General features: G+C 37.3%; 1 protein-coding gene and 1 pseudogene across 1 annotated transcript in view; both read left to right on the forward strand.

Annotated features, from left to right (window-relative positions):
• Hsd17b12 (hydroxysteroid 17-beta dehydrogenase 12) overlaps positions 1-24,951 on the forward strand; it is a 147,066-nt gene that overhangs the window by 71,505 nt on the left and 50,610 nt on the right. The window contains exon 4 of the mRNA XM_046456339.2: positions 20,498-20,605. Within this exon, the coding sequence (XP_046312295.1) occupies positions 20,498-20,605 (108 nt within the window). The remainder of the gene's footprint in view (positions 1-20,497; positions 20,606-24,951) is intronic.
• On the forward strand, positions 439-15,858 carry LOC124102036 (protein FRG1-like; annotated as a pseudogene).

Genomic DNA, 24,951 nt, shown 5'->3' on the forward strand with positions numbered 1-24,951 from the left:
TTCTCTTTACACTCCTGGGTGATGTTTCTTGTGATATTTCCAAGTAGACCCTGCCTACCCACTTATCCTTTATGGTATTAACCTAGAAGTGTAAGGCTCCTTGAGTGTGTTCTGCAGCATTGCCACATTGTATCTCAGTTAATCTGTCCATCCGTGCTTAGTGTCCTGGTACCTCCTTTGAACCACTCTTCTTGGTTTCTAAGCCATTTTAAGTAAAATAAAGGTTACTTAAACACAGGTACTAAAAGACCACAGCAGTTGATCTGATAAACAAAACTCAATGGATGTGTAACTGATGTGATTCTGCAATCTGTATACGGGGTAAAAATAGGAGTTCATAACCCACTTGAATCAAAGTGTGAAATATGATACATCAAGAACTATGTAATGTTTTGAACAACCAACAATAAAAATTAAAAAAAAAAAAAAAAAAACTAAATGGCCAACGGGCAGGTAGGACGTACATTGTGGATACTCTGGACAAAGGGATAGATCATATCCCAGGCCGCATAGAACCAGACAGCATGAGGTTTCATCATGGTACTCAGAACTTAATGTACGATTTAAACTTGCCAGTGGCTTATTTCTGGAATTTTCCTTTAATTTTTTCAGTCCACAGTTAACAGTGGATAAATGAAAACTCAGAAAATGAAACTGAGAATAAGTGAGGACTGCTCTATTGAATTTAATATCTTTTTGATAAAAGGGCCTGTTGCAGTGAAGTTTGAAAACCATCGCCATTGCCGTCGAGAGCCCCACCTACATCTTTTCTGCCAGGCCGAATTGCTTCCTTTCGACAGGGTTCTAATTTAATCCAAATATCTCTATATATGTAGCTTTTCATCCTCCTCAGAGCAAGGCACGTCTGCTCTCTAAAACCCAGTCATCTGCTGGTCTCTCTATCCCTTCCTCTTCCCTAGTTCCTTGGGACTTGTTTCCACAGCAGTCTTCTGATACCATCTCAAACAGGCACTATGTAAAACAAGTTTTGTTCAACCCACTAAAATATTCAGCCCAGAACATTTCCTTTATCACAAGAACCTTAATTTACATTTTCTTTTGAAAATTCAAAGGATCTGCTAACCCTGGGCACAGCATTCCTGTCCAGAAAACTGTCAGCGGGAGGCATGACCCAGTTGTCCTTTAGATGGGGTGTGGTGTGTCCTGTTTGCCACAGTTCCTCTCCTCTCGCACAGTATGGGCCTGCACACTTTTAGCATCCCTCACTTAGTTAACGGACTTGGCCCTGAGAACACTGGAATTTGTAACCTCTATTACCCTTCGAGGTCTCTTGGCGCTGCGGCACATGTAGTGAGATGTTGGACTTTGTTTGCAATAGCATTGTAGACTATTTGCAAGACATGTAGACCATTTTATCTCGTGGGTTTGCTTATTTTCAGTGAAATATATTTCTCCTAGTAGGGTATGTTTGTACTTTATATTCTCCATTAATTTTACTTTTGTCTCATAATAGAACCATACTTATGAATGTGAATACTAAAAACAATATAAATTTAAAACATAGGATAACCAGAAATACATATGTGTAGGTTTTAGTGAGTGATCAGGGTGAAGAAATTACACTGTACTCCTTCGTTCTCCCCAGAGGTAACTAGCATCATATTTTTAAAATATATATATATATTTTTAGTTGTAGATGGACAAGTACCTTTATTTTGTTTATTTATTTTATGTGGTGCTGAGGATTGAACCCAGAGCTCCGCATGTGCTAGACAAATGCTTTACCGCTAAGCTACAATCTCAGCCCCTGACATCATTTTTTTTTAAAAAGAAATAAAGGTATTTAATTTTTTTTTTTTTTTTAAGTTTTTGATAGACCTTTATTTATTTATACGTGATGCTGAGAATCAAACCTAGTGCCTCACACATGCCAGGCAAGTGTGCTCCTACTGAGCCACAGCCTCATCCCATAATTTTTAATATTATCATTTAATTTTGACTTTTTTGAACTTTATATAAATTACATGATACAATGTTATGGGTTTGTGTGTGTGTGTGTGTGTGTGTGTGTGTTTTAGTTTGGCTTCTTCAACTCTAACTGTGAAATTCATCCATATATTTACATGTAATGGTAGTTCATTTATTTTATTTTGCTATATGAATATACCACAGTTTAGTTACCTGTTAATGGACATTTGAATTGCCCCCAGTTTGGGGCCATTATCAGTAACACTACTTTGAATAATCATGTACATGTTTTTTGAATTCTTGAAACATACCAATAGTCTCTTTCTCACACACAAGACATTGCTGTTTCTTTTAGGTTCTTTGACAAAGAGGTATCAAAGACAATGATTAAGATCATTCTGCAAATACTATAACAGACTCTGGATTAGCACCTAGACCTTCATTCATTATGTGTGCTGTCATCTTAAAAACAAAACAAGACAATAAACATCTAACAAGACTGCAAGGGCTGGGGAGGTAGTTTAGTGACATGCTAGTGTCCTGGTCCCAATCCCCAGCACAAAAACAAACAAAAGCAACAACAAATAAAACCCAAAACCAGGTTGAGACCGCAGATCTCTTTTTTATTTTCAAGTCTTAACTTTTGGTATTTTTTATGAACATAAACACATTTGCATACATATTCAAATACTGAACATCTAACTTCATTTACCTGCTTTTAAAAATTGTCAACTGTATAACCAAAAGAACAAATAAAAAATTTAAAAGAAAAAAAAATTGTCAATGTACAAAGTTTTTAAAATTTGTTTACCTGGAAATTTCCCTTGTTTTGGCATGGTGCCAAGTGGTGGCATGGTTCCTCATTATTAGTGAGGAGACTCAAAGTACATTTAAAGATTGTTAATGATGATGGAGACTAAATATGCTGTAAATTACTTCATTAATTGGAAAATAAGCTATCTTTAAATTACCCTTCTCCTCGCTCCTGTTTTATCTGAAGGTTCATTCTTGAAAATGTCATAGAACAAGTGTGTGTTTGTATAAATTGACTTGTACTATCTTAAAGAAATCATGAATTAGAATATTTTTGTATTTTTGGCATCGTCTTCTTTCCATCACCCATTCACACACACAGTACTGAAACTAATTGAATTTTCTCCTGGCATAGTTACAAGATGACTTCTGCTGGAGGGCTTAATGTTACTTAAACCATCATTTTACAAAGCAACATTGCCTCTGGGATTTTTATGCAATGCAGCTGTTTATGGTAGAGGAAGGAAATTAAGTACCGCTATACAGAATTTTAGGAATATTAATATATTTTAAAAGCAAGTAAAATGTCCATGTGTTAGCTTGTGGTCCTGTGTGAATGGAGAATAAATCCTTTGTGAAGTTATTTTTTCTTAAATTGAACAGAGAGCATCATGGGAATGTGGTCTGTTTCTACTCTTTTTGTGAAAGGGTTTTTTTTTTGTTTTGTTTTGTTTTGAGTTGACAGGTTCTTATGAACGATTTGGATGGAAAAAGAAAGCTTTTCAAGATATCCAGAATTTCTTGAAAAATATTTTATGGAGAAGATTTCATCTTACTCAATTTTAAAAATATTTTGTAGTCTATTTATTTTTCCAGATAGACTTGTTAAAAGAACAAAAAAATTGAACAAAAGGTGCAGAGATTCCCCATATACCCGATGCTCCCATACACAAACAGCCTCCCCCCTTATCAAAATCTGGCCTCAGAATGGCACATTGGTTATGACCCATGAACCTATATTGACACATCCTTATCACCTAAAGTCCATAGTGCAATGTAAGTTTTTTATGGTCTTGGAAAGAATAAACTTAGATCTCTAATTTTTGTTGTATATATACTGCTTGTAAAGTGTTTCTCTTAGATGTCTATATCTGGATTTCTTAGCATATCTTCCTTTGATGTTTTAAAAGTGCAAAGAAAGTATGTATTTTTTTACCTTTTTATTCATTTTTAAAAGTTTTCATTATGTCTTCAAAAATATGTTTTATTTATATATGAGTTTCTTTTCTGTTCCTCTGTTGTATACTGGCCCTAGACTGAAAGGGATCCATTTAGATCCTGTGTCATATAGGTGTATTCTCACAGAAACTAGGCAGTTGATAGAAATGAACCAGGTGGCCTGCAGTGGGTGAGGCAAGAGTGAGTGTTGAGGCCTGGGGAACCAAGGAGCTTGTGCCCCAAGTAGAGGGTCACACTGTTTAGGGCTCATTAACCTATGGCCCATTGTTTTCATCAAGTCATTATTTCTATGATGATTAAATGTGTTAGGGATTATTATAAACACCTTACTAGATATCAACTCATTTAATCCTCAACCCTTTGAGATTGGTACATATATTGTTCCCATTTGAGAGATGATACAAAGACTTACAAGTATAATAGATGTCATTCCACATTATTCAGTGAATTTACAGATACAATTAAGTTCCCGAATCAGCTGGCTTTGGATGATTCAGAAGAAAGATTAGTTAATGGTGGTTCTGACCTAATCAGGGGAGCCCTTTGGTCCTTGACCTTTATGTCCGAGTCAGAAAGCTTACTGTGCCCTGTTAGGTTCAAAAGGGAATTCTTAAAATATTGACAAGGATTTAGGAAGTGTCATATAAATTTGTGGACCTTGAAACCTGATTTTGTCAGAGGGAATGTATCTTTCAGGATAAACTTGCAGGAATCCAAATTTAATTTGCTGATAAAATTAGATGCCAACCAGAAGAATAGGATCCTAATGAGAATAAGTTATACTCCATCATATGTATAATATGTCAAAATACACTCTACTGTTACGTATGTCTAAGACGAACAAATTAAAATTGAATGCCAAACTTTTGTTTCTGTTTAAAAAAAAAGTTTTGTTTTATCAAAAACTGGTGCAGATCCCTTTTGACAGCTATACAAGGGAAGCCAAAATAAAACCAGAAGCTTCCTTCACGAACATGCCATCTCTACCAGAGTTTCTTGTTTGTGGACATCGCTTGAAGAGAGCCTGGTACCTGTTGCCATGGCAGGAGCCCTCTGTCCTCTCATCAGCACTTTCCTTCATTATGTGTTCTTCTGTCTGTACCCATGATTTCTTCATAGTCCTTGAAGTCCTGGAAGTCAAGTGGTTTTTTTTTTTTTTTTTTTTTTAACCAGGGATTGAACTTGGGGGCTTTGAACACTGAGCTGCATCCCCAGCCCTATTTTGTATTTTATTTTGAGACAGGGTCTCACTGAGTTGCTTAGGGCCTCAGTTTTGCTGACGCTGGCTTTGAACTCAAGATCCTCCTATTTCAGCCTCCTGAGCTTCTGGAATTACAGGCGTGCACCACTGTGCCTGGCTATTTTTTTCTTTTAAAATTACAAAATACTAATTGCTTTGTGAAGTTAATCAGCCTATTAACTCAAATTATGCAGAACTATAAAAATTGAAAGTTGATCCCCTTTGCTATACCCAAACCACAAACACATAAATACCTTTTAAACTGGCCATTCTACTTCTAGAAATTTTTCCTAGAGAAAAGTTTGCTTAACTGCACAAAGATTTGTGTACAGATTGTTCAAGACAATATTGTTTACAGTAGAGGAAAAATGGGAGCCTAAGTGTCTGTCCTTGACTCCCTCTTATTTCCCCTTCTTGAGCAGAGACTGGGCATGGACCTAACACTCACTGGAGTTAGTAAGAACTGCTATATTGCTCTGTGTCACCAGACCATCTTATACATGGGCAGAGAGTCCTTCTATACCTTGATGTGGATGATTAGAACTACAGCCCACATGATTTATCACCTGTCTTGACCATAGTCACAGGGCTTAAAATTGGTTACCAGCATCCACACATATTATTGAAAGCTTTGGCTAATTATAGATCTTTAGTAAATTGCTCAAAATCTCTCCTTCATACCTTCATGCTTTTGTTGCTTGTGGGACACTTTTCCTGAATTCATTGCGAGACCTTTCTCCAAGGTGGTCTTCATTTGACTACATGTGGCCTTCCTTGGCTTATGATTTATTTTGCATTCTTTATTTGTGCATGTTTTCTCTTTGGTGTCTTTGCCCTGCGGAAGTCTAAACAGTACCTATAACTGCTTCTGGTCAAAGTGTGCTTTTAGCTTTGGTAGTGGCAAATGTAAACATTCTGCAGTTTCCCCCATCATTTTGTCTCTGTCCCCCCCCCCCAATAAAATGTTGGAGACTTATAAAATTTCCTCTGAATTTACCAACTTCACCCTTTGTTTCTCCTAACTTGCCTTGATGCATTTTCCTCCTTCAGTACAATGAATTCTACTTTAAATTTTTTTTAGTATTTATTTCTTAGTTGTAGTTGCATATAATACTTTTATTTTATTTATTTATTTTTATGTGGTGCTAAGGATCGAAACCAGGGCCTCACATGTGCTAGGTTGAGCCCTCTTCCACTGAGCCACAATCCCAGCCCCATGAATTCTACTTTTTATCTGTGCCCACTCAGTTTGACTGATTAAGTAATTTTGTGTGTGTGTATTTATGGATTAAGCAGTGGAGTGGCACATTTTCAAGAGAGAAGATGGCAACTGGTTACAATAGGGGTCTGAATTTTATAGGGTTCAATGAGATTTAATCATAGCAGAGTGTGTCCAGGCAGTCAGGGAAACAGTCGTAGAAGGGGAAATAGTGAAGGTCCCGAGCCCATTGTTTTCCTCCTCTCCCTGAGACCCGTAGTCCTCCTTTTCTCCCTGGGGGTTGTTGTTTTCCATATCCTTCAGGGAACATGTCAAAAAGACACAAATGCTAGCTTGAAGGGACTAACCAAGTCTAGACAAATTGAGCACTAAAATTAAAATGATGGGAACAAATTATAATGCATTGAACAAGATAGGAAATCATGAGCTCATACTGATAATGGTAAAGAAATGAATTAAAATTTTGATGAGGAATGAGATTTTATACAGTCTCAAAGTACTTTCTCACAAATGCCAAAATATGTTTTAATTAAAAAGGTGAAAACCAGAAAGTTTACAGTGGAGGAGCCTGGCAAACACCACCTTAATAAGGAATCAAGTTGTCCTCATCAATAATGGGACAGAACAAAATTCTTTGCCACCCAAAAAGATACAAAGAGAAACACAGCATAATTTCTATGATGCTCCTGCCAAAGGAGCATCACCTAAATCTAATTATAAGGAAACATACACACCCACATTGAGGGACACTGCAGTGTAATTGGTCTGTAATCTTCAACATTGTCAAGAACATGAAGGTCAAAAAGAGATGGTAAGTCTGTTCCAGGTGGAAAGAAGCTGAACAGAACTGCAGCAGCATGCATCGGGCTACTCTGTGTCGGATGCTTTTGCTGTAGAGGACGTTATTGAGCCAGTTGGTGAATATCAAACAGGCTTTGGAGATGTGAAAATTATAACGTATCAATGTTAATCTCTTTATTTTGATGATTATATTATTTAGGTTATATTATTTAATAGGAGACTGTTTTTGTCATAAATATATATGAAAGCAACTTCTCAACCTTTTTGATCTCAGAACCTCTTCATAGTTACTCTTTTCTTTTCTGTACTAGGGAATGAACCTAGGGGCACTTTTACCACTGAGCTACATCCCTAGCCCTTTTTTTTACTTTTTTAGAGATGAATGTCTCACAAATTGCTTAGAGCTTCACTAAACTGCTGAGGCTGGCCTTGAACTTGTGATCCTCCAGCTTCAGTCTCCCCTGCCGCTGGGATTACAGGTGTGCACTACCACATCTGGCAGCTCTTTTCTTTTTTATAATTTTATAACATACATTTGTGTGAAATATCTAAAATGTATCTCCAGAGGGGAGAGAGAGAATGCAAATTGGTGATTACAGGTAGGGAACACAGGGGGACAACTGCTTAGTGAATATTGAGCCTTTTGGGGGCAGTGGAAATGTTTTGGAACTAGAGGTGGTGGTTGTTCAATATTGGGAATGTACAAAATGCCACTGATTTGTTCACTTTAAAATGGTTAATTTTGCACTGGGGATGTGGCTCAGTGGTAGAGTGCTTGCCTAGCAGGTACAAGACTCTGGGTTCCATACAGTAACTCTTGAAAATTATGGGGGACTCCAAAGAGCTTTGGTTTATGTCAAATACAGATATCAGTGTTTATTTTCTCATAAACTCAAGTGGAGAAATTTTTTAAATAATTATTTAAAAATAACAGCAATGAGTCTATTACATGCTAGCAACACATTTTTTTTTTGAGGAAAATAACTGTTTTGAAACTATTTAGTAAGAATAATGTCATTGCTATGCATTTTTTGAAATTTCTTTAATATCTTGCTTAAGAAAAGAGTTGGGTTTGCATATCTACTTTTGCAGTATGTTAATTTGGTTGAAGAACAAGAAGAAAATCTGGCTTTATGTAGATACATAGTTAGAAAAGAGAAAAACATTTTATAGCCTCTTCAGATAATTGTGGATATTCTTTTGATAAATCAGAACTCTGAAATCATATCAGTGAGTTTTTTATATTCAGATATATTAAAATGCATTGACCCATCTCAAACTTTGAATAGGACTTGTATCCATCAGGATGTTATAATTATGCTTTGGAAAATATTGGTTCCTGAGATTTATTGATTTTTCCAAATGTTGATATATTACACTATAGAATAGTGGTTTTTATAATTTTTTGTTTGTTCTTTTTAGTTATACATGACAATAGGGTGTATTTTGACGTTATCAAACATACATGGAGTTCAACTCCCATTCTGTGGTACATGATGTGGAGTTACACTGGTTGTATATTCATAGATGAACACAGAAAAGTTATTTCCGATTCATTTTACTGTCTTTCTTGTTCCCCTCCTCCTCCCCTTCCCTTCATTCCCCTATTCCCCTTTTTCTAATCCAGTGTAGCTCTCAATCTAATCAGAAGTCTTTTCTTTTCAAATTCAGGGTGGTGGATGAAAGTTTTCCAGGACTCCAGTTTTCATTTAAAACTTGAAATTTATCATGGACACCAGAATACTGTTGCTTATTTTTCTTGAAGTGACAGGTGCCACTTCATTTTGGAGACTATGTTTGCCAAATCTATAAGCGTAGTTTTTCTGTAAGTTACTATTTCAAGTAAAATGATGTTGCTTGGAGAAAAGGGGACTCAATTGTAAAAATGTTTTTCCTCAAGGCAGCCATTATATTAGGTATATAGGAAAATGTGCAGGCTCTCTGCTTTGTCACATAGAACATTAAAAAGTTGTGCTTTCAAGAGTAAAGATTTAATAAAATTAATTCTACTACTTCATTAGGGAACACTTAAATGAAACTGACTTGTTTTCTTTCTTATGCAATGTGAAGAATACTGTGACTTCCAATACCTCTAGGTGCTACTACTTTGATTCATGTTAAGATTCTAGCAGTTTTACCCACCATTGCTTTTGCCAGCACAGGAAAGAAGGCAAAGAATGTCTTAATGTTTCTCACTTTCAGGGACTCTCAGTGGTCAGGGAGCAATACATTGAAGTATTTTTGAGTGTTGGGTAGCATATCAGCAGTTTTAATCTAAAGCTTCATGGAGAAGAGTTACTAGCATAATGTTTGTAACTTTCTTTGAGACTATTTAAAAAAAATTTTAAAAAATACTTAAATGAAGACCTTTCAAATTGGAAATGGACATTTATGAAAATAATTCAAATAGCAAATTTCATTAATATACTGGTTAGTCTTGTGCAGCTTAAATGACATCATGTTATTTATAGAGTTCTTGGCATATAGTTGATGCTAAGTAATTAGTAATTGTTATTACTGTTTTGTTGGTAGAATATTAACTGCAATATGTTAGAATATTAACCTACATGTGTTATGTGGTGCCACTGTCTTAGGATCAGGATGACTTGTATTAGATTCTTATTCTTTGTTCTAAGAATACTGAAGTAAAAGATTGTATGTCAACCAGCTTTGCTTTTATTTTGGTTTAGTATGTGAAAACTATGCTCTTTCAACAATTTAAATGAAAAGGGCTGTTTTTCTGTGTTGAACAGAATGATGACTCTGTTCTTGGCATGTTGTTTAACTATATTAACCTCAAAATGTTAATTGCAATGGATACTCATTCAAATACCTGACATTGAGCTCCCCAACAAAAACCAGAGGTAGATTTCCATATTTGAAAGTCAGTGTTGTGTTAATGCAGAGGGTAGTCTCAGGGATGTGTTACACTATCACAGTTCCTAAGTTCTTTGGGAGTCCTTACTTTGAATCCATTTTTGTTTCTTCTGTGTTTCTCTTCTGTCAAGCACTTTGTCCTAAGCAAGGTTCCACCTATCTGTATAGAAGAACCATGGCCAAATATTCCCTATGTGAAGTCCACCAAGCTCATGCTCAAGGGAATGAAGGTAAAAATAAGAAGAAAAAGATCAAAGATAAGAAGAGGATGAAGAAGCCCAACTTGATGTTGGAATCTGGTGGATAATGTCCAACTTTAGTGAAATTTCAGGAACTATCAACATTGAAATGGATGAAGAAACCCATATCCATGCACTGGACAATGGGAGCACTACATAAAGAGTTGATGAGGGGTCTTCCAGAGCAACTTGGTGCTGTCAAATTGTCAGTTGGATTCTGGAATTGCCTTAAATCTGGATATAGGAATTACCTTGGCATAAATTCAGATGGGCTGGTTGTTGGTTGTTCAATTGCAATTGAACCAAGAGAACAATGGGAACCAGTCTTTTAAGATGAGAAAGTGGCTTTATTGGCTTCAAATAGTTGCTTTATTCGATGCAACGAAGCAGGAGATGTAGAAGCAAAAAGTAAAACAGTAGGAGAAGAAGAAATGGTAAAGATTAAGTCCTGTGCTGAAAGGGAAACCAAGAAAAAAGATGACATCCCAGAAAACAAAGGAAATGTAAAACAATATGAAATCAACTATGTAAAAAAAATTTCAGGCCCTGCTCAGTGTGATACTCCTGTAATCCCAGAGCTCATGAGGTTAAGGCAAGAGGATTGCAGCAAGTTCAAAGTCAGCTTCCACCATTTAGGGAGGCCCTAAGCAACTTATCAAGACCCTGTCTCAAAATAAAAAGGGCTGGGGGTGTGGCTTAGTCCTTAAGTGCCTCTGGGTTCAATTCTCAGTACCAAATAAATAAATAAATAAATAAATAAATAAATATTTATTTATTTATTTATTTATTAAAAAAAAATAAAATCAGAGGTTCTAAGACCACAAAGTAAGTAAAGAAGATGATACAGTTCTAAATTGGCTTAGAAAGATGGATTTTTATGTGAGACACTTCTGGACAGAAAAGGCAAATTGAAAGCTGATAGATACTGCAAATGACCAGGGAGGCGCCCCCCCCCCTTTGTTTTTTTCTGAATAAATCATTCATTGGCAATAAATAAATAAATAGCTGATATTTAATTTTTATGGTTTTGATTATTTTTTTCAAAAGTTTCTTTAAGCAACTGTTAATAATCCTTTTCTTTCTTTCTTTTTAACTTAGTGGTAGATATTGGCCTAGTATATATGAGGCCCTGGGTTTGATAACCTGCACTGAAAACAACGACAACAACAACCACACACACACACAAATAAAATAAAAAACCAAAATGACAAATCCAGATTTTGAAAAGAATGCTTTTTTCCTTGTGGTGTGATTTCACAAAACCAGAATGGGATATTTGTACAAGCAAAGTGACAGGTTAAAATAAAGAGGTTTCTTAAAAGAAAAAAAAAATTAGCTCATTTAGCATTTTTAGAAGAAAGGTATAGTGTGACATTTGACTTCTAATTTTAGTTCTTGTTATGTTTGAAAGAAGAGGGGAGGAGTATTATGGTGGATGACACAGATCTCTTTTTCTTCTAACTTGATTTTGAGCTTACAGCTATTCTGCATGGAAAATTGGTCAGCTCTGGCCCAAATCACATTGGTTATCATTTTATTTTTCAAGCCAACAAAGAGACATAAGATGCCTCAAGAAAAGACTCACTCTACTCAAAAAAAAAAAAAAAAAAAAATAGGAACACATTTTACTATATGATAAAAAATGCTGAGATACACTCACAAGACCATTGAGAACATTGCTTGATACGTAAATCCAGGAAGACTGTTTCCCCCTAAGATGTGATAGTGTGTTAACCAGATTTCTAAAGCAAATGGATGAACCCTTGTTCCCGTCTCTCCCTGAAGCTGTGTATCTAATCAGTGTAAATCCGGCTCTGAAGTCTTCCCACACTGGTCTCTTTTTCCTCTGCTGTTTTCCTTGGAGCCCTCCTCTCTCAGGGAACTAAAGCAGCTGCTTTGTCCTTTCCCTGCCACCTGTTGCTTTTCTTAACAGGCTGTGGGGCTGTGGATCCTCTACTCTGTCACATCATTTCTGACCTAAACAAACAAAAAACCCCCCCAAAAGCCTACGTGTGATCTTGGCGCTTCCCGGCTTAATAGCCTCTGCTAAGTGCTTACAGCGCACACGATGAAATGTACACTTGTTCCAGGGCCAACTTCTAGGCCTGTGACCTGGGCATTTGTACAGGGCCCTGCACTTAGAAGGGTCCACGCTTGGTTCAATTCTCTGCTGTCACTGTCTTGAAGTTCTTCATCACTTTTGAACAAGGAGCCCTGCATTTTTATTTTTCACTGGGTTCCACTAACTATGTAGTCAGTCATGCTTTTCGTGGCACGTACAGCCTCTGCCAGCTTCCTCCTACCATGCCTCTTCCACTTCTCCCTGTGCACCACGTACACCATCCACAGGGGTTCCTACAACATGCTGTTCCTTTTCTCCAGTTTCTCCTTTGCATGGCTGGTTCCTGCTTTTCCTCAAGATTTCCACCCTAATAGTACATCCTATTTAAAATCCCCCTCTGCAAGCAAAAGGGAGTCCTTTCTCTTTAATGCTTTGTTCATGTTTATTAGAGCAGCAGTTGGGTTTCCGCATATCTCCTTCACCAAAATACGACCAATTTGAGGGAATTAATGATTATCCTCAGGGTGAAGCCTGGCATGCGGGCACTGCTTAGTATGTGTTTCTTGATCAATCAAAATATTTATTGAGCTCCCATAATGTACCAGGTATTGTTGGTTATAAGTATATAGCAATAAATAAGAAAGACAAAAAACCAGACATAGACCTTTGTAAAACTTGCAGGTTAGTTGCCTAGTTCTAGATGCCCATGCTCTTGAATAAGTGAATGACCACACACTAAGATTTTCAGGTAGTAGTTTAGGATGGGTAATTTTCTGCCTCCTTGACTAGTGGTTTTGAGGGTAGAGTGTTACAAGCTCTGGTTACAGGAATCTTACATTTAGAATCTGTCCTACATTATTTTGTGACCTTAAAGAGAAAGGTGGATGTCACCAGGGTCGTGGACTTCCTTCGTCAAATCTGAGATGCTGTTGATCTTGGAACAATGATGTGGCTTGTAACCATTAGTAAAGAAAACTTGCCAATTAAACTGATATGCAGTCAGTTGTAACACATCCTGATCTCAAAGATGAAAAGTGAATAAAAATGTAAAATTCAGAATCACAAAAATGTGATTCAGAGGTTAATCACAAGCAAGTTGAGTCAAAAAAAGACTACTTGGACACTAAGAGCAAGGCTTAAAATAGTACATCATGACACTGATTCCATGGATGATACTCTAATAAATAAATTACTTTTTAAAATAGAGCTGGAAATTCATGGCCAGCTTTTTTTAAAAAAATGCAACTGATACAAAGGGGTAAGAGTTAACAGGATAGTTCTACAGCATCCCATGCTGTCAAGGAGAACCAACGATGTCAAGCAGCCTGCCATCACAGGTAGTCCTTATGAGAACTATGTAGGGTGGATGTTATCTCTTATGGTGTATAGGCTAAAAAATGGAATTCTTTTAAGCTAAAAGGCCTAGTGAAGGGCCCTCCACCAGCAGTCACATGAGCTGGCACTCAAGTCCAGAGCTTCTAGTCGCATCCCGTCTCTTACCAAGAAACTCTGCTTCCATATTACTAGCAACGCCATCTTGGAATCAATATTGGGAAAAGTTTTGTTTATTTCTTTTTTTCTCCTCTCAAAAAAATAAATTCAGATGCTTCTATTGGCAGGTCTTTGTTTTCCAAGTACAGAAAATAAACACCCTTATCTGAAAAATTTTAAGAGTGGCTTACCCAAGAGTCCACAATTCCTGAACCAAGTGTAGAACTCAGAGCTTTCAAAAGAAGAGAACCTATTCATGACCTATGAATAGAACAAATTCAAATGGTAGAAGGTTTTTATTTATTGCAGGTGGTTGTTCTAGTTAAAAAGGCTGTAATGAATAAAATATAATAATCTTGGCTTAAAATAAAGAAGTACTTGGTTTGGGATGGAATCCTGATGAGCTGATTAATTTTTTTGGTTTGACTGAAAGTGGGTCTCTTCATATGAGATTAAAATTATTGTGAATATTTTTCAAGGGCAATGTAAAAAAAAAGACCATTATTTGAGTAGCATCTCTGGTAATTATAATTAAGTGAACCTTTAAAAATGGAGTCAGATGAATTATTCCCTTCCAGGGCACAATCATCTTTCCTCCAAACCACAGAAGGCAGGCATTCTCTGATGGGGAGCGCCTCACTCCATGAGATAGTGATGGAAGGATAGATATGGTAGGGCCTGAGGCTGGAGAGGTTGGGGAGAGAAAACATGGGAGAAAGAAAGAAGGGAGAATTTTTTAAAAATTCTTTTTTTCCTTTTGTTTATTATTTAAAAATTCTTTTTTAAAATTATTATTGTAGAGCATTATAATTGTACTTAATAGTTGGCTTCATTTTGGCAAAATCACACATGCATGGAATCTGGTTTTCTCCATTTCAGTCGCTGGTGCGCCCACCTTTCCTCCGTTCTTTCCTCCTCCCATTCTCCTTACTCTGTTCTGCTGATCTTCCTTCTACTTGGGGACTTTTGATCATTGTTTTTCCCTCAGAGAATACAAAAGCCTCATTGTGTTTATTTTAAATCTCCAAGTAACATAAAACATAACTTTATGCAAAAATGAAGAGTTTTTTTTTAAACATGCAAGCTTTGTGTATAGTTGTAAACTGAACTTAATGAATTTAGGCGTGAGGAGCTGAAATCGTGAGCTCTGGCTCCAGCTCTGTTCCCTTAAGGGCCTTTCCCTTCCCCTCTCTTCCGGGAGAACTGGGGATATGGAGAATGGCCTGTCCATGACTCACAGCCTCCGCCTTCACATCCACGCCCCTGAGTTCAGCTCCAGCAGAACTTTATTCATGAGGCTGGATGGTTTCTTAAGTTTTTACAACTCAAAAATGTTTGAGTTTTTATGAGAATGATAGGCAAAAGAAGTGAGTTATCTGTCTCTCAGTTTATCTTATGCTTTGAAATGACCAGTAGTTTCCTATGTTATATCCTATGTAGACATTTCTTATCAGCATATGGTTTTTTTTTTTTCCTTTTTGGGGGGGACGGTGGGGGTTACCAGGGATTGAACTTGGGGCACTGGACCCCTGAGCCACATCCCTAACCCTATTTTGTATTTTATTACAGACAGGGTCTCACTGAATTGCCTGGTGCCTTGCTAAATTGCTGAGGCTGGCTTTGAACTCGAGATCCTCCTGCCTTAGCCTCCTGAGCTGCTGGGATCACAGGCGTGCACCACTGCGCCTGGCCAGCATATGGTTTTATTTCTAAGGGAGGAGTTCAGCAACTACAAGAAGGTGGTTTTAATAAATCGGCTGTATTGGTCTAAATGTTTTTACTCATTTATTAGCAGAGAGGCCTTCGGTTTATGCCAGGCATTGTGCTAGGTGCTGGAAATATAAGAGTGACAAAGATGACAAAGAATGATCACTGTTTGTTAGGAAATTGGGACTCTTTATTTCATACATTATGGCAGGCTCCTAATAGGGTTACATAAAAGGTCTCCAGGAATGTCCCCAAGAGACTAAGGAGCTTTTCCTTGGAGGAAATAGATCATTAAAAAATTGTCCACTTGAATCTTAAACAGTGTTACATTATAGGCAAGGTGGGGAAGGGTGACTGCAATAGAATTTTATAATGGTGAAACCTGAAACTTAGGAGAAGTGGCTGTTTATTTGGAGCAGAGGTAGGGTAAAGGAGAATCAATATACTCTTTTTGGTTTATAAAACTAGAAAAATTTAAATAATACCCAAATTTATATAGATAAGACTTGTTTTCTGGCATTTTCACAGTATCCCCAGTCACTTAGGGGAGATATTTGAGGAAAGTTTTTCCGAAGTCTATGAATAGTCTTAGAGGAAGACTGTTAAATTTAAAAGGGGGGGGGGGTGCAGTTTGTTGAGCAAAGTGAAAAGAAAAAAAAAGGGATGGCCAGAACTAGAAGTGTGTTGAATATTGACACCCCTGGTTATCCGTGACATGTTGAAGTCTGAACATTAGAGAAGCCCACTGAGGCAAGCATATAAAGCAGGGTTATTTAAAAAGGGGGAACACAGACTTCTCCTGTGAGGGAGAAGGGGGCCATAGCTGGTATCCTGGTATCCCAAGAAGGGAGGTGTTCTGCCCTTTTTATATGTCCCAGGCTTCCTTTGTTCTCCTGCCTTTCCCTTTTATCTTTCTCCTTCCTGCCTATGTGACTAGGCCCAGGAATGCTGGGTGGGAGGGCCCAGGGTGGGAAACTAGTGGGCTGAAGGGGGAAGGGCAGGATGGAGTAGGACACATCAACAACCTTATAGCTCCCTGGTGTGGAGGGGCAGGCAGTTCCTGGGACAGGTTACCTTAGCAACAGGTTGGAGCAGGGGCAGGTTCTTGATAAGGGTGGAGGAAGGGCTCTGAAGGAATTCACATTTCAATTCCTCAGGGGACAGTCTCCAACTTCCCAGACTCACTCAAAATTGGCCTCCTTGATTGGACCTGACTTGATTTACCTATCTACACTGACTGCTTGTGTAATTCTGGCTGAGGTGCAATATGATGCTCTTCTGAATGTGTTTATTACCTCTATTGATTTGAACCTAAACCTGTGTTAGTTTTAATATTTAGGGGTGTTTCAGCAGCATCTTGAGACTACTTGTGGGTACAGTTCCTTTCCTGTCAATTGCAGACTCTTTGAACTAATTCAGAATACTCTGAGTCTAAAATAGCAATGTGACTGTGGAAATAGAATATCCATGATTATAGGTAATGGAATGGCTTGAGGCTCCACCACTGAGCTACATCCCCAGCTCAATGGATTCGTTAATTCTGTATTGTCTTTAAGAACTACAGATTTTAGTGTCAGACAATTATACAACATTTGAATAAACAGAGAGCCTAGAGGGAATGCCACATTGTCATTCTTCACAAATTTAATTGAAGTGCTTAATGCAGACCCAATAGAAACAGACTAAACAGGTGAGAAAAAGCAGTAAATTTTTATAAAAGAAGATCAATAAAGGAGACTTCACTACTAGAAATATTAAACCCTGTCTTAAAACTCATACCTAAAATTAATAAGATAATAAACAGACTCTATTTCTGGAATCAGAACCTGGAAGGTACAAGCTGTCCATTGACTTTGCATCCTCGCGGCGATAAGTCATTGACCCACCACTGGAAGGGCAGGTTCTTGGGTGAAGCAATTCCCAAAGGAATAACACCCCAAAACTGCTGGCTGATCGCATTCCACAGTTTTGGCAACAAAAGTTTCCTTGCCAGCATTTGAGTGGCTCATATTATGTCTGTTGAAGCCTCCAAATTCTGTTTGTGTATCTTTATCCTGCACACCTGTAGGGTGTTGACTGTATCTTATTACTGCTTCTACTCTGGGAAAAAGACTTTCCCAGAGGCTATGTCATTCTTTGGACCTTTGTGGTAGGCAAGGATGTGAACACCCAGAAGCACCCACTCTGAAGGCTTTGATGAAGTGCTCATTCTTCCCTACAGGAGCTGTTGCTGGGTTGGGTCTTGTGAAAAACCTTGCTTGGAAGGCTGTGAAGATGGCCGTACAGCTTACTCTGTACCATGTGTGTCTGGTGCTTACTACGCCCTTGTGTAGTCAGATCATTGTCCATTAGTCTGACATTCTATTGGGACAATAAGAGGCAGAGTGGTAGGCTGTGGGAAGGGGAAAGATGTGTACCCTTAAATCACTCCCCTAATTCCTAAGGAAGCCACCCATTTTATCCTAAAAGCCAGCCTTTTGGAGTACTTGTCATAATTCTTGTCTGATAGCCTGGGCCCAGAGAGAACTGTTCCTCTTCTATTCTTACATATGTGTGCTGCTATTTTTGCCCCATACAACTTTATGGTGGGTGTGGGGTCAGGTCATGAAAACCTCACAACCCACCAAGGGCCTCGTCAAGAGCATGTACATATTATGATTCTCAGAAAGGAAACGAGGGGAGCTCGTTGGATTCTTCTGAAGAGGCATCTTCAAAATGGGTGGTCAAGCAAGGCTTCTCTGAGAAGGTAGCATTTGCTCAAGGACTCAACAGAGACAAGGGATGCAGAAGAGCACTCCAGACAGGGAATAGTAGGTGTGAGCACCCCAAGGGCCTTTGGAGCATATTCTGTGTTTAGGAGTGTGAGCAGCCACCATTGTTGGAACTGGAGAGCAACTGGAGCCGTTGGAGATGGGATCCGAGAAGCGTTAGGCTGAGACCAAAGACTGCGGCTCTTACTCTGAGTGAGATGGTTTGTGAGGAGGGGACTGATATTATCTGACCTATGTTGAAAAAGGAAAAGGCCCGTAGTCAGAGACAATGAAGAAAAGTAAAGAAGAAAAAAGCAGTGTTGACTGGGCCAGAACAGGACTCTGGGGAATCCATGTATAAGTTCAAATTTTTAAACTTCCGAAAAACTTACTCCAGAAATCATTTACTTGTCCTAATGTGAATATAAAGAAAGCTTCCATGGGCATTTATTATTAAATAACATTCTTTCCAAGAGTGTTGTTGAATTGTTTTCAGAAGCATATCTGCACAGGACTACAGTAGTACAAGGACACTCACCAAGTCCTGTAAGCTCTAAAAGAATGAATCTGACACAGGGATTGTGGGATTACTTTTATTACTACAGAGAGATTTTCCTGAACCTAACGCTAGTACAGAAAAATACTTTGTTTTTTAAAATAAATAAGTCAATTTATCTTATTTTATACTTGAATAAATTTTTACATACAGCAAAAAGTATCCTTCACCTTTTTGTTTTGGGTCCCCCCATGTGAATCTTGAGCTGTAATGGATTTAGTGTTCTTTAGTTACTGGTGGTAAGTTCTCTTGAGTCATTTCTATTAAGATGTGCTCTGAGCTCTAATGAAATAACAACTCTGTGCCTAACTCTTCATTATGTAAACACACATACCTCATATATACTGCAACAGGAAGAATACCTTTAACACCAAACAAGGTATTTTCTTGGTTGATTTTTCTTCAATTTATGCATGAATTTTTACCTAGGGTCAATACTTTTCATTGAGTCTAACCAAGAATCCGGTCTCTCCTGAACCAGCTCTTTAGTTTTAGACATAAATCCATTTAGGTCAAGAATGGATACTTCCTATGAGGATTAATCCTGCAAACTCTGTGATGAGCTGACATTGACTTTGACTGAAGAAAGATTTATTTTTGGAAGCAGGATTTTAAAATTAAATCTTTTGAATTTTCAGCAGGTTTCAAAGAATAACATTTGTAGGGAGGGAGGCTGGGGATTGATGGGAAAGGGGGACCCGTGTTTATGGGATTCCTTCTGTTTGTCCACAGATATCACTTCAGCCCCACATTCTAAGTTGGGGGTGGTACTTTCATTTTCACAAGAGGATGCTGAGGTTCAAGAAGGACATGTGACTTGCTTAAAGTCGTTTTGCAAATAAGTTGGAAATAAAATTGGAACCGATGTCTGGGTGACCTCAAAGCCCACTCTCTCTCTTCAAGGGGGCTGACTTGTGAAGGCAGAAGTAAACAGTATACCTTACCTCAGATGAGTTTTTGTTTCTCTAGGGTCTCATTTCTGAAGCTGTTATTTCCTTCAGCTCTGTTTGGACTTTAATAGTCCTGTGCAAAGGAGAACACTGAGGTCTTTCTCATGTCATTTTAGAGATTTATTACTCTGTATTTTGTGTGGTTTTAAAATGTATTGGCTATTAACTGTTAACCAAGCTCCAAAATTACAATAAGGTCATATTCATTTTATTTCCATTTTAATAAGATGGACTTTTTGTTTTAATATATCACACTTTAAGGTATTTTACGACATAAAGACTTCCTCTTGAAATTATAAAGCATCAATTTGCAATTAAAATCACAAAGCCAGTGATATTTAAAGCGTATATAACATTATGATATGAATCATGTTTTATTATTTGTACCTAAGGGTCTAAAAAGTAGTTTTCATTATTGATATATAAAAGGAGAACTGATTAAGGAACATCATCGGGCTCTGTGACGACACTGGAATTTTTAATTGCTGAACTATTGTGTTGACTGTATAGCATCTTTTAGATGGTCTCATGATTGCTTAAAATTATCCTGGTCTAAATGTCATATCAGATTGGGAGGAAAAAAGAGAATGAAAGAATAATGCTATCAAATGCTCTAATCTTAATTGCTATGTATTAATTTTCCCTATCTTTCCTTATTTGTGTGTGTGTTTTGTTTTTTTCTAGAAGAAAAATTCAAAGTGGAGACAAGGACCATTGCTGTTGACTTTACATCAGAAGATATTTATGATAAAATTAAAACAGACCTGGCGGGTCTTGAAATTGGCATTTTAGGTTTGTATTTTTGCTGCATTTATACTCCTTTGAATTTATTTTTTTACTTTACCTTTGTTTACTCTTTGGATGTTAGGTATTCAGAGGTAAAATGACTAGTAAGAAGAAAATTGTTTTATTAATACAATCAATCATCAAATGACAATAGTCTGTGTGTGTTTGACTCTTTATGTTAATTATACATTCCTGGCAATTGCTCAGTTTGGATTATTTTATTCCCAGTTTCATTCTTTATAGATTATAATATAGCTATATCTGAAGAGTCCTTTCAGATGAGTGTGAAGACCCATTTGTAGTTGGGAAATTAGAAAAGTGTTCTTAGCCTTTTATTAATTATTCCTTACCTAGAAACCTTTTTTGATGTTTTTCTTTACTGTTTCATCCCCATGAAGGTTTAATACCACAGGTATTCTGAATAGCTATTGTTTTATCCAAAAAAGAATAAAGTTTACACACACACACACACACACCCCAAATGGAATATGCTTGGTTTACAGAGATTGCTGATTCACCTGATTCTCATAAGTGGCACAATGGGGAGTGCATCTTTGGTTTGTTTTTTTCTAAGTCCACTAGTCTCTTTTATTACACTCTCATGTTAATAAAAACAGATGTGTTTGCTGAGATAGTGAACTTTGTAAATAAGGAGAAGATTCACCACAAGATATCAAGAGGGAAAATGGTCTTTGATAAGTTCTCTAGCATTCTTCAAGAGTCATTTCTAGAAATAGTATCTCTAGTCTAGAAAAACACTTTATTACTAAATCTCTTTATCCCTCTGCCTAAAGTGGGGGGAACCTGGTAATTATTCTTGTTTTCTTTTTTGAGCTACAAAAGGAAAATAATGAAGAAAAAACAATTTTTACCCTTGTTTTTATTTTTACTTTTGAGACAGAGTCTCACCAAATTGCCAAGGCTGACCTTGAACTTTTGATCCATCTGCCTTACAAGTAAAAATTTATGTTTTCTAACATTTCTTTAGTCATAAAGACCTATTCTCCTTTCCTCATCTTACAAAAGAATTGTCTTTTATATAGTTTCTAGATAAGATAGTTTTTAAAAAATCAGCTACGTAAGTGTAGCCTTCCATGGTACACTTGGACTTATGGTTGACCCTGGCTTTGACATGCTATCCTTTCTTAACCCCTGTCTGGTGCATCATACTTCATCATACCCAATCCTCCCACACACTGCACTCTCACTTATAGGAGAACCAGTAGGTGAAAGATGAATGAAATCACGGGTCTAGTTTTTGCCTTTGTGTTACATGTTCTTCTGAAAATACACATATTGCTGGAAAGTCTTTTTTTTTTTTAATTTTAGGTGGACACATATCTTTACTTTATTTTTATGTGAGGATCGAACCCAGTGCCCCATGCATGCTAGGTGAACATTCTACTACTGAGCCACGACCCCAGCCCCAGCTGGAAAGTCTTTTACAAGTTCTTCTGTAGCTTAGATCTGGAATACATTAAGCACCACTAAGATATGTAAAAATATTGACTGTCTTTAAACTTCCAAATTAGCAACCATAACTTACTGGTTAGGATAGGTGCTGCCACAGTTTATCCCAACCTCCCTTCAAACCGGTGATGGACTAGGAAATGAAGAAGAATGGCTTAGGCAGGAAAGGGGGTCAAGAACCTACAACGAAAGGAGACTACTTGCTTTGACCTTGTGTTATTGGAGAATGACTTACTTATAGAAGTAGTACATTTCATCATAATTGTATTCATTTTAGCTGCTTTTCACTGTGCAGTTGTGAAACTATAGATAATCTGCAGATAGGGCTTTGGAGACGGAAATTGTTGGGCATCAGATTGGTGCAGGACTGGAGTATTGGACAAGGTACCTGCAGCAGCTCTTTCCTGACCCAGAAAGACTTTGATTTGAGTTTCAGTATGATAACTAAATCTGTTAAGGATGGGAGTGCAGAGTACATGGTTCCCAACCATTTTCCCCCCATTTCTAGAATCCTAAGACTTGGGTCAGCACATAAGCATTGGCATTTGGACATAAGCTCTCCTGGGCCTCATATTCTAATTCAGCCATTATTCTTGTAGTCCAGCCTCTTAGCAAGTTACTTTGTACTCCTTTTCATTCATTCATAGTCATTAATTCATGAGTCAATGAACTGGAGTTACAACAATGAATAAGGAAAGCTACACTACATTATTTATATAGTATAATATTCTAGAAGGAAGGGCAGGTGTAATAAGAGGATAAAGGGGAAGGGGCAGTTGATTCAGGGAGAGATCATGATGACCTTCCCTATTCAGTGGGATTCCAGAAATATTCAGGAAGTAGATGAAGAGGACTTTGTGAGAGATTGCAGGTGGGATGAAAAAGAGGGAACTCATGGATGACTTCCAAGTTTCTGGGCTTCAGTGTTCACCTCAATAATACCACTTACTAAAATGAAGACTTCTGGAAGAGGAGTTTTTATGGGAGTGAGGATCTTTTAAGTTTGGGCTTTCTAGGAGAGCCACAATGGATTGTTAGTGTGATAGTTGGACATGTAGGTTTGCAGGTCCAGTTTGGAGATTGATTATCTAAGAGTAGTAATTTCATGGAAGCAGTGAGACTAGGTATCATCATATAGAGAATGTAAAGAGAAAACTGAAGGTAGCTCTTTTGTGTTTCATTTCTTCAATCAAAGCCTGCCAGGAATGGATAGCATGCATGAAGGAGGAAGCTTTTTTTTTTCTTCTTTTGCCTCAATTCAGCACTGTTCAATAGAATGATTACACAAGCCACATATATAATTATAGCTTTTCTAGTAACCACATTTTTAAAAAAATAAAATGAAATAGATGAATTTAATTTTTAATAATGTATTTGATTTGAACCTGCTATAGCCAAAATGTTATCATTTGGACATATAGTCAGTATGAAAAACTTATGAAATATTTTGCGTTCTGTTTTGTAACTAAGTCTTTGAAATTTAGTGTGTATCTTACACTAACAGCACACTGCAGTCCTGACTAGCCACATGCACAGTAGGCATATGTGACAGTTGGCTGCTACGATGGACATCTCAGCTCTTGTTCATCTTGGCTGTCTCTCATCCTCAGTTTTGTGGGAGAGCCATAAATATAATTTCTAGATTTTTTTCCCAGTGCTTTAAAGCAGTGGTTCTCAGCCAAGGGCAGTTTGGCAGTGATCAGCAGCATTTCTCATTTGTCACTAACTTGGGTGGTTCTACTGGCCCCTATTGGGTAAATGTTAAGGATGCTGCTGAGCTTCCCACAGCAAATTATTATTGGCCTAAAATATCAGTAGAGCTGAGACTGAGAAACCTAGCTTTAAAGTTACTGTCATTAAACAGTTTGAGGGGCTGTGGGTGTAGCTCAGTGGTAGAGTACTTACCTTGTATTTGCAAGGCCCTGGGTACAGTCTCCAGCACCACAAAGACCAAAAAAGAAAAGCCAACCAAAAAACCCAAACAAAACTGGTTCTGATTAAATACTTACATATCTTTAAGTTTTGATGACAGATCAGTAACACAAGTAATTATAGCTAATGTATACATACTCCTTGAAAGTGTACAGTGGTACTTTGACGTATTATCTCACACACCGGGCTGTAAGTTTAGTTTTCTTTCTGCTCTGCCACAACTGTCTCTTCAGTCATCCACATTTATTAGGTAAAATATTATACTTATGTTGCATTATAATTTTGAAAACCATATCTGTGAGCAGAATTTTATCTTACTACTTGGTCGTATTCCAATTCTACAGTGTCTTCTCTAGTATGATCTAATCCTCTAGAATTTGTGAGGGGAGTCTGATGGGTTTTTTTATTTTTTATTTCCCCCCACCTGTACCATTACCTGGATTTCTAGCCCCCCTCAACTTATTTCCCCCTCCCTTATCCCCATGTACTCTCACCTCTGCTCCTAAGGTAAAAATCATTTATTCTCCTTCCTCCTCGCTTCTTACAAATCTCACCTTTTATAGATTTCTCTAAGATATTCTGTGTATAGGTTAATTTCTAGTAAGACCTAGCAGTCCACACTATACTAAGTCATAAGATTTTTTTCCTACTGAGTATTAATGAAACTAGTAATGATACAAAGAAAAATAAATGACCAAAATATACTCTATTTGTTTGAAAAGTATTAACCTCCAAACTATAGTCAGTGCTTAATAAAGAAAATTAATATTTTTTGAATTACAAAGGGAAATGCTAAAACCCTTTGTCATGAAAGAAACATTAAGTTTTCAATGAGATAAGTGGAAAGAAAACAGCCATGTATTGTATGAGTTTATCCTGAAAGCTTACCATAACTTGATGAGATTCTAAATGCTTAAGGTGGGATTCTTAATTCTATTATGTTAAAAAAA

This window comes from Marmota monax, unplaced genomic scaffold, assembly GCF_021218885.2.
Source record: "Marmota monax isolate L192 unplaced genomic scaffold, Marmota_monax_Labrador192_F-V1.1 WCK01_AAM20220418_F8-fsc00047, whole genome shotgun sequence".
Taxonomy (NCBI): Eukaryota; Metazoa; Chordata; class Mammalia; order Rodentia; family Sciuridae; genus Marmota; species Marmota monax.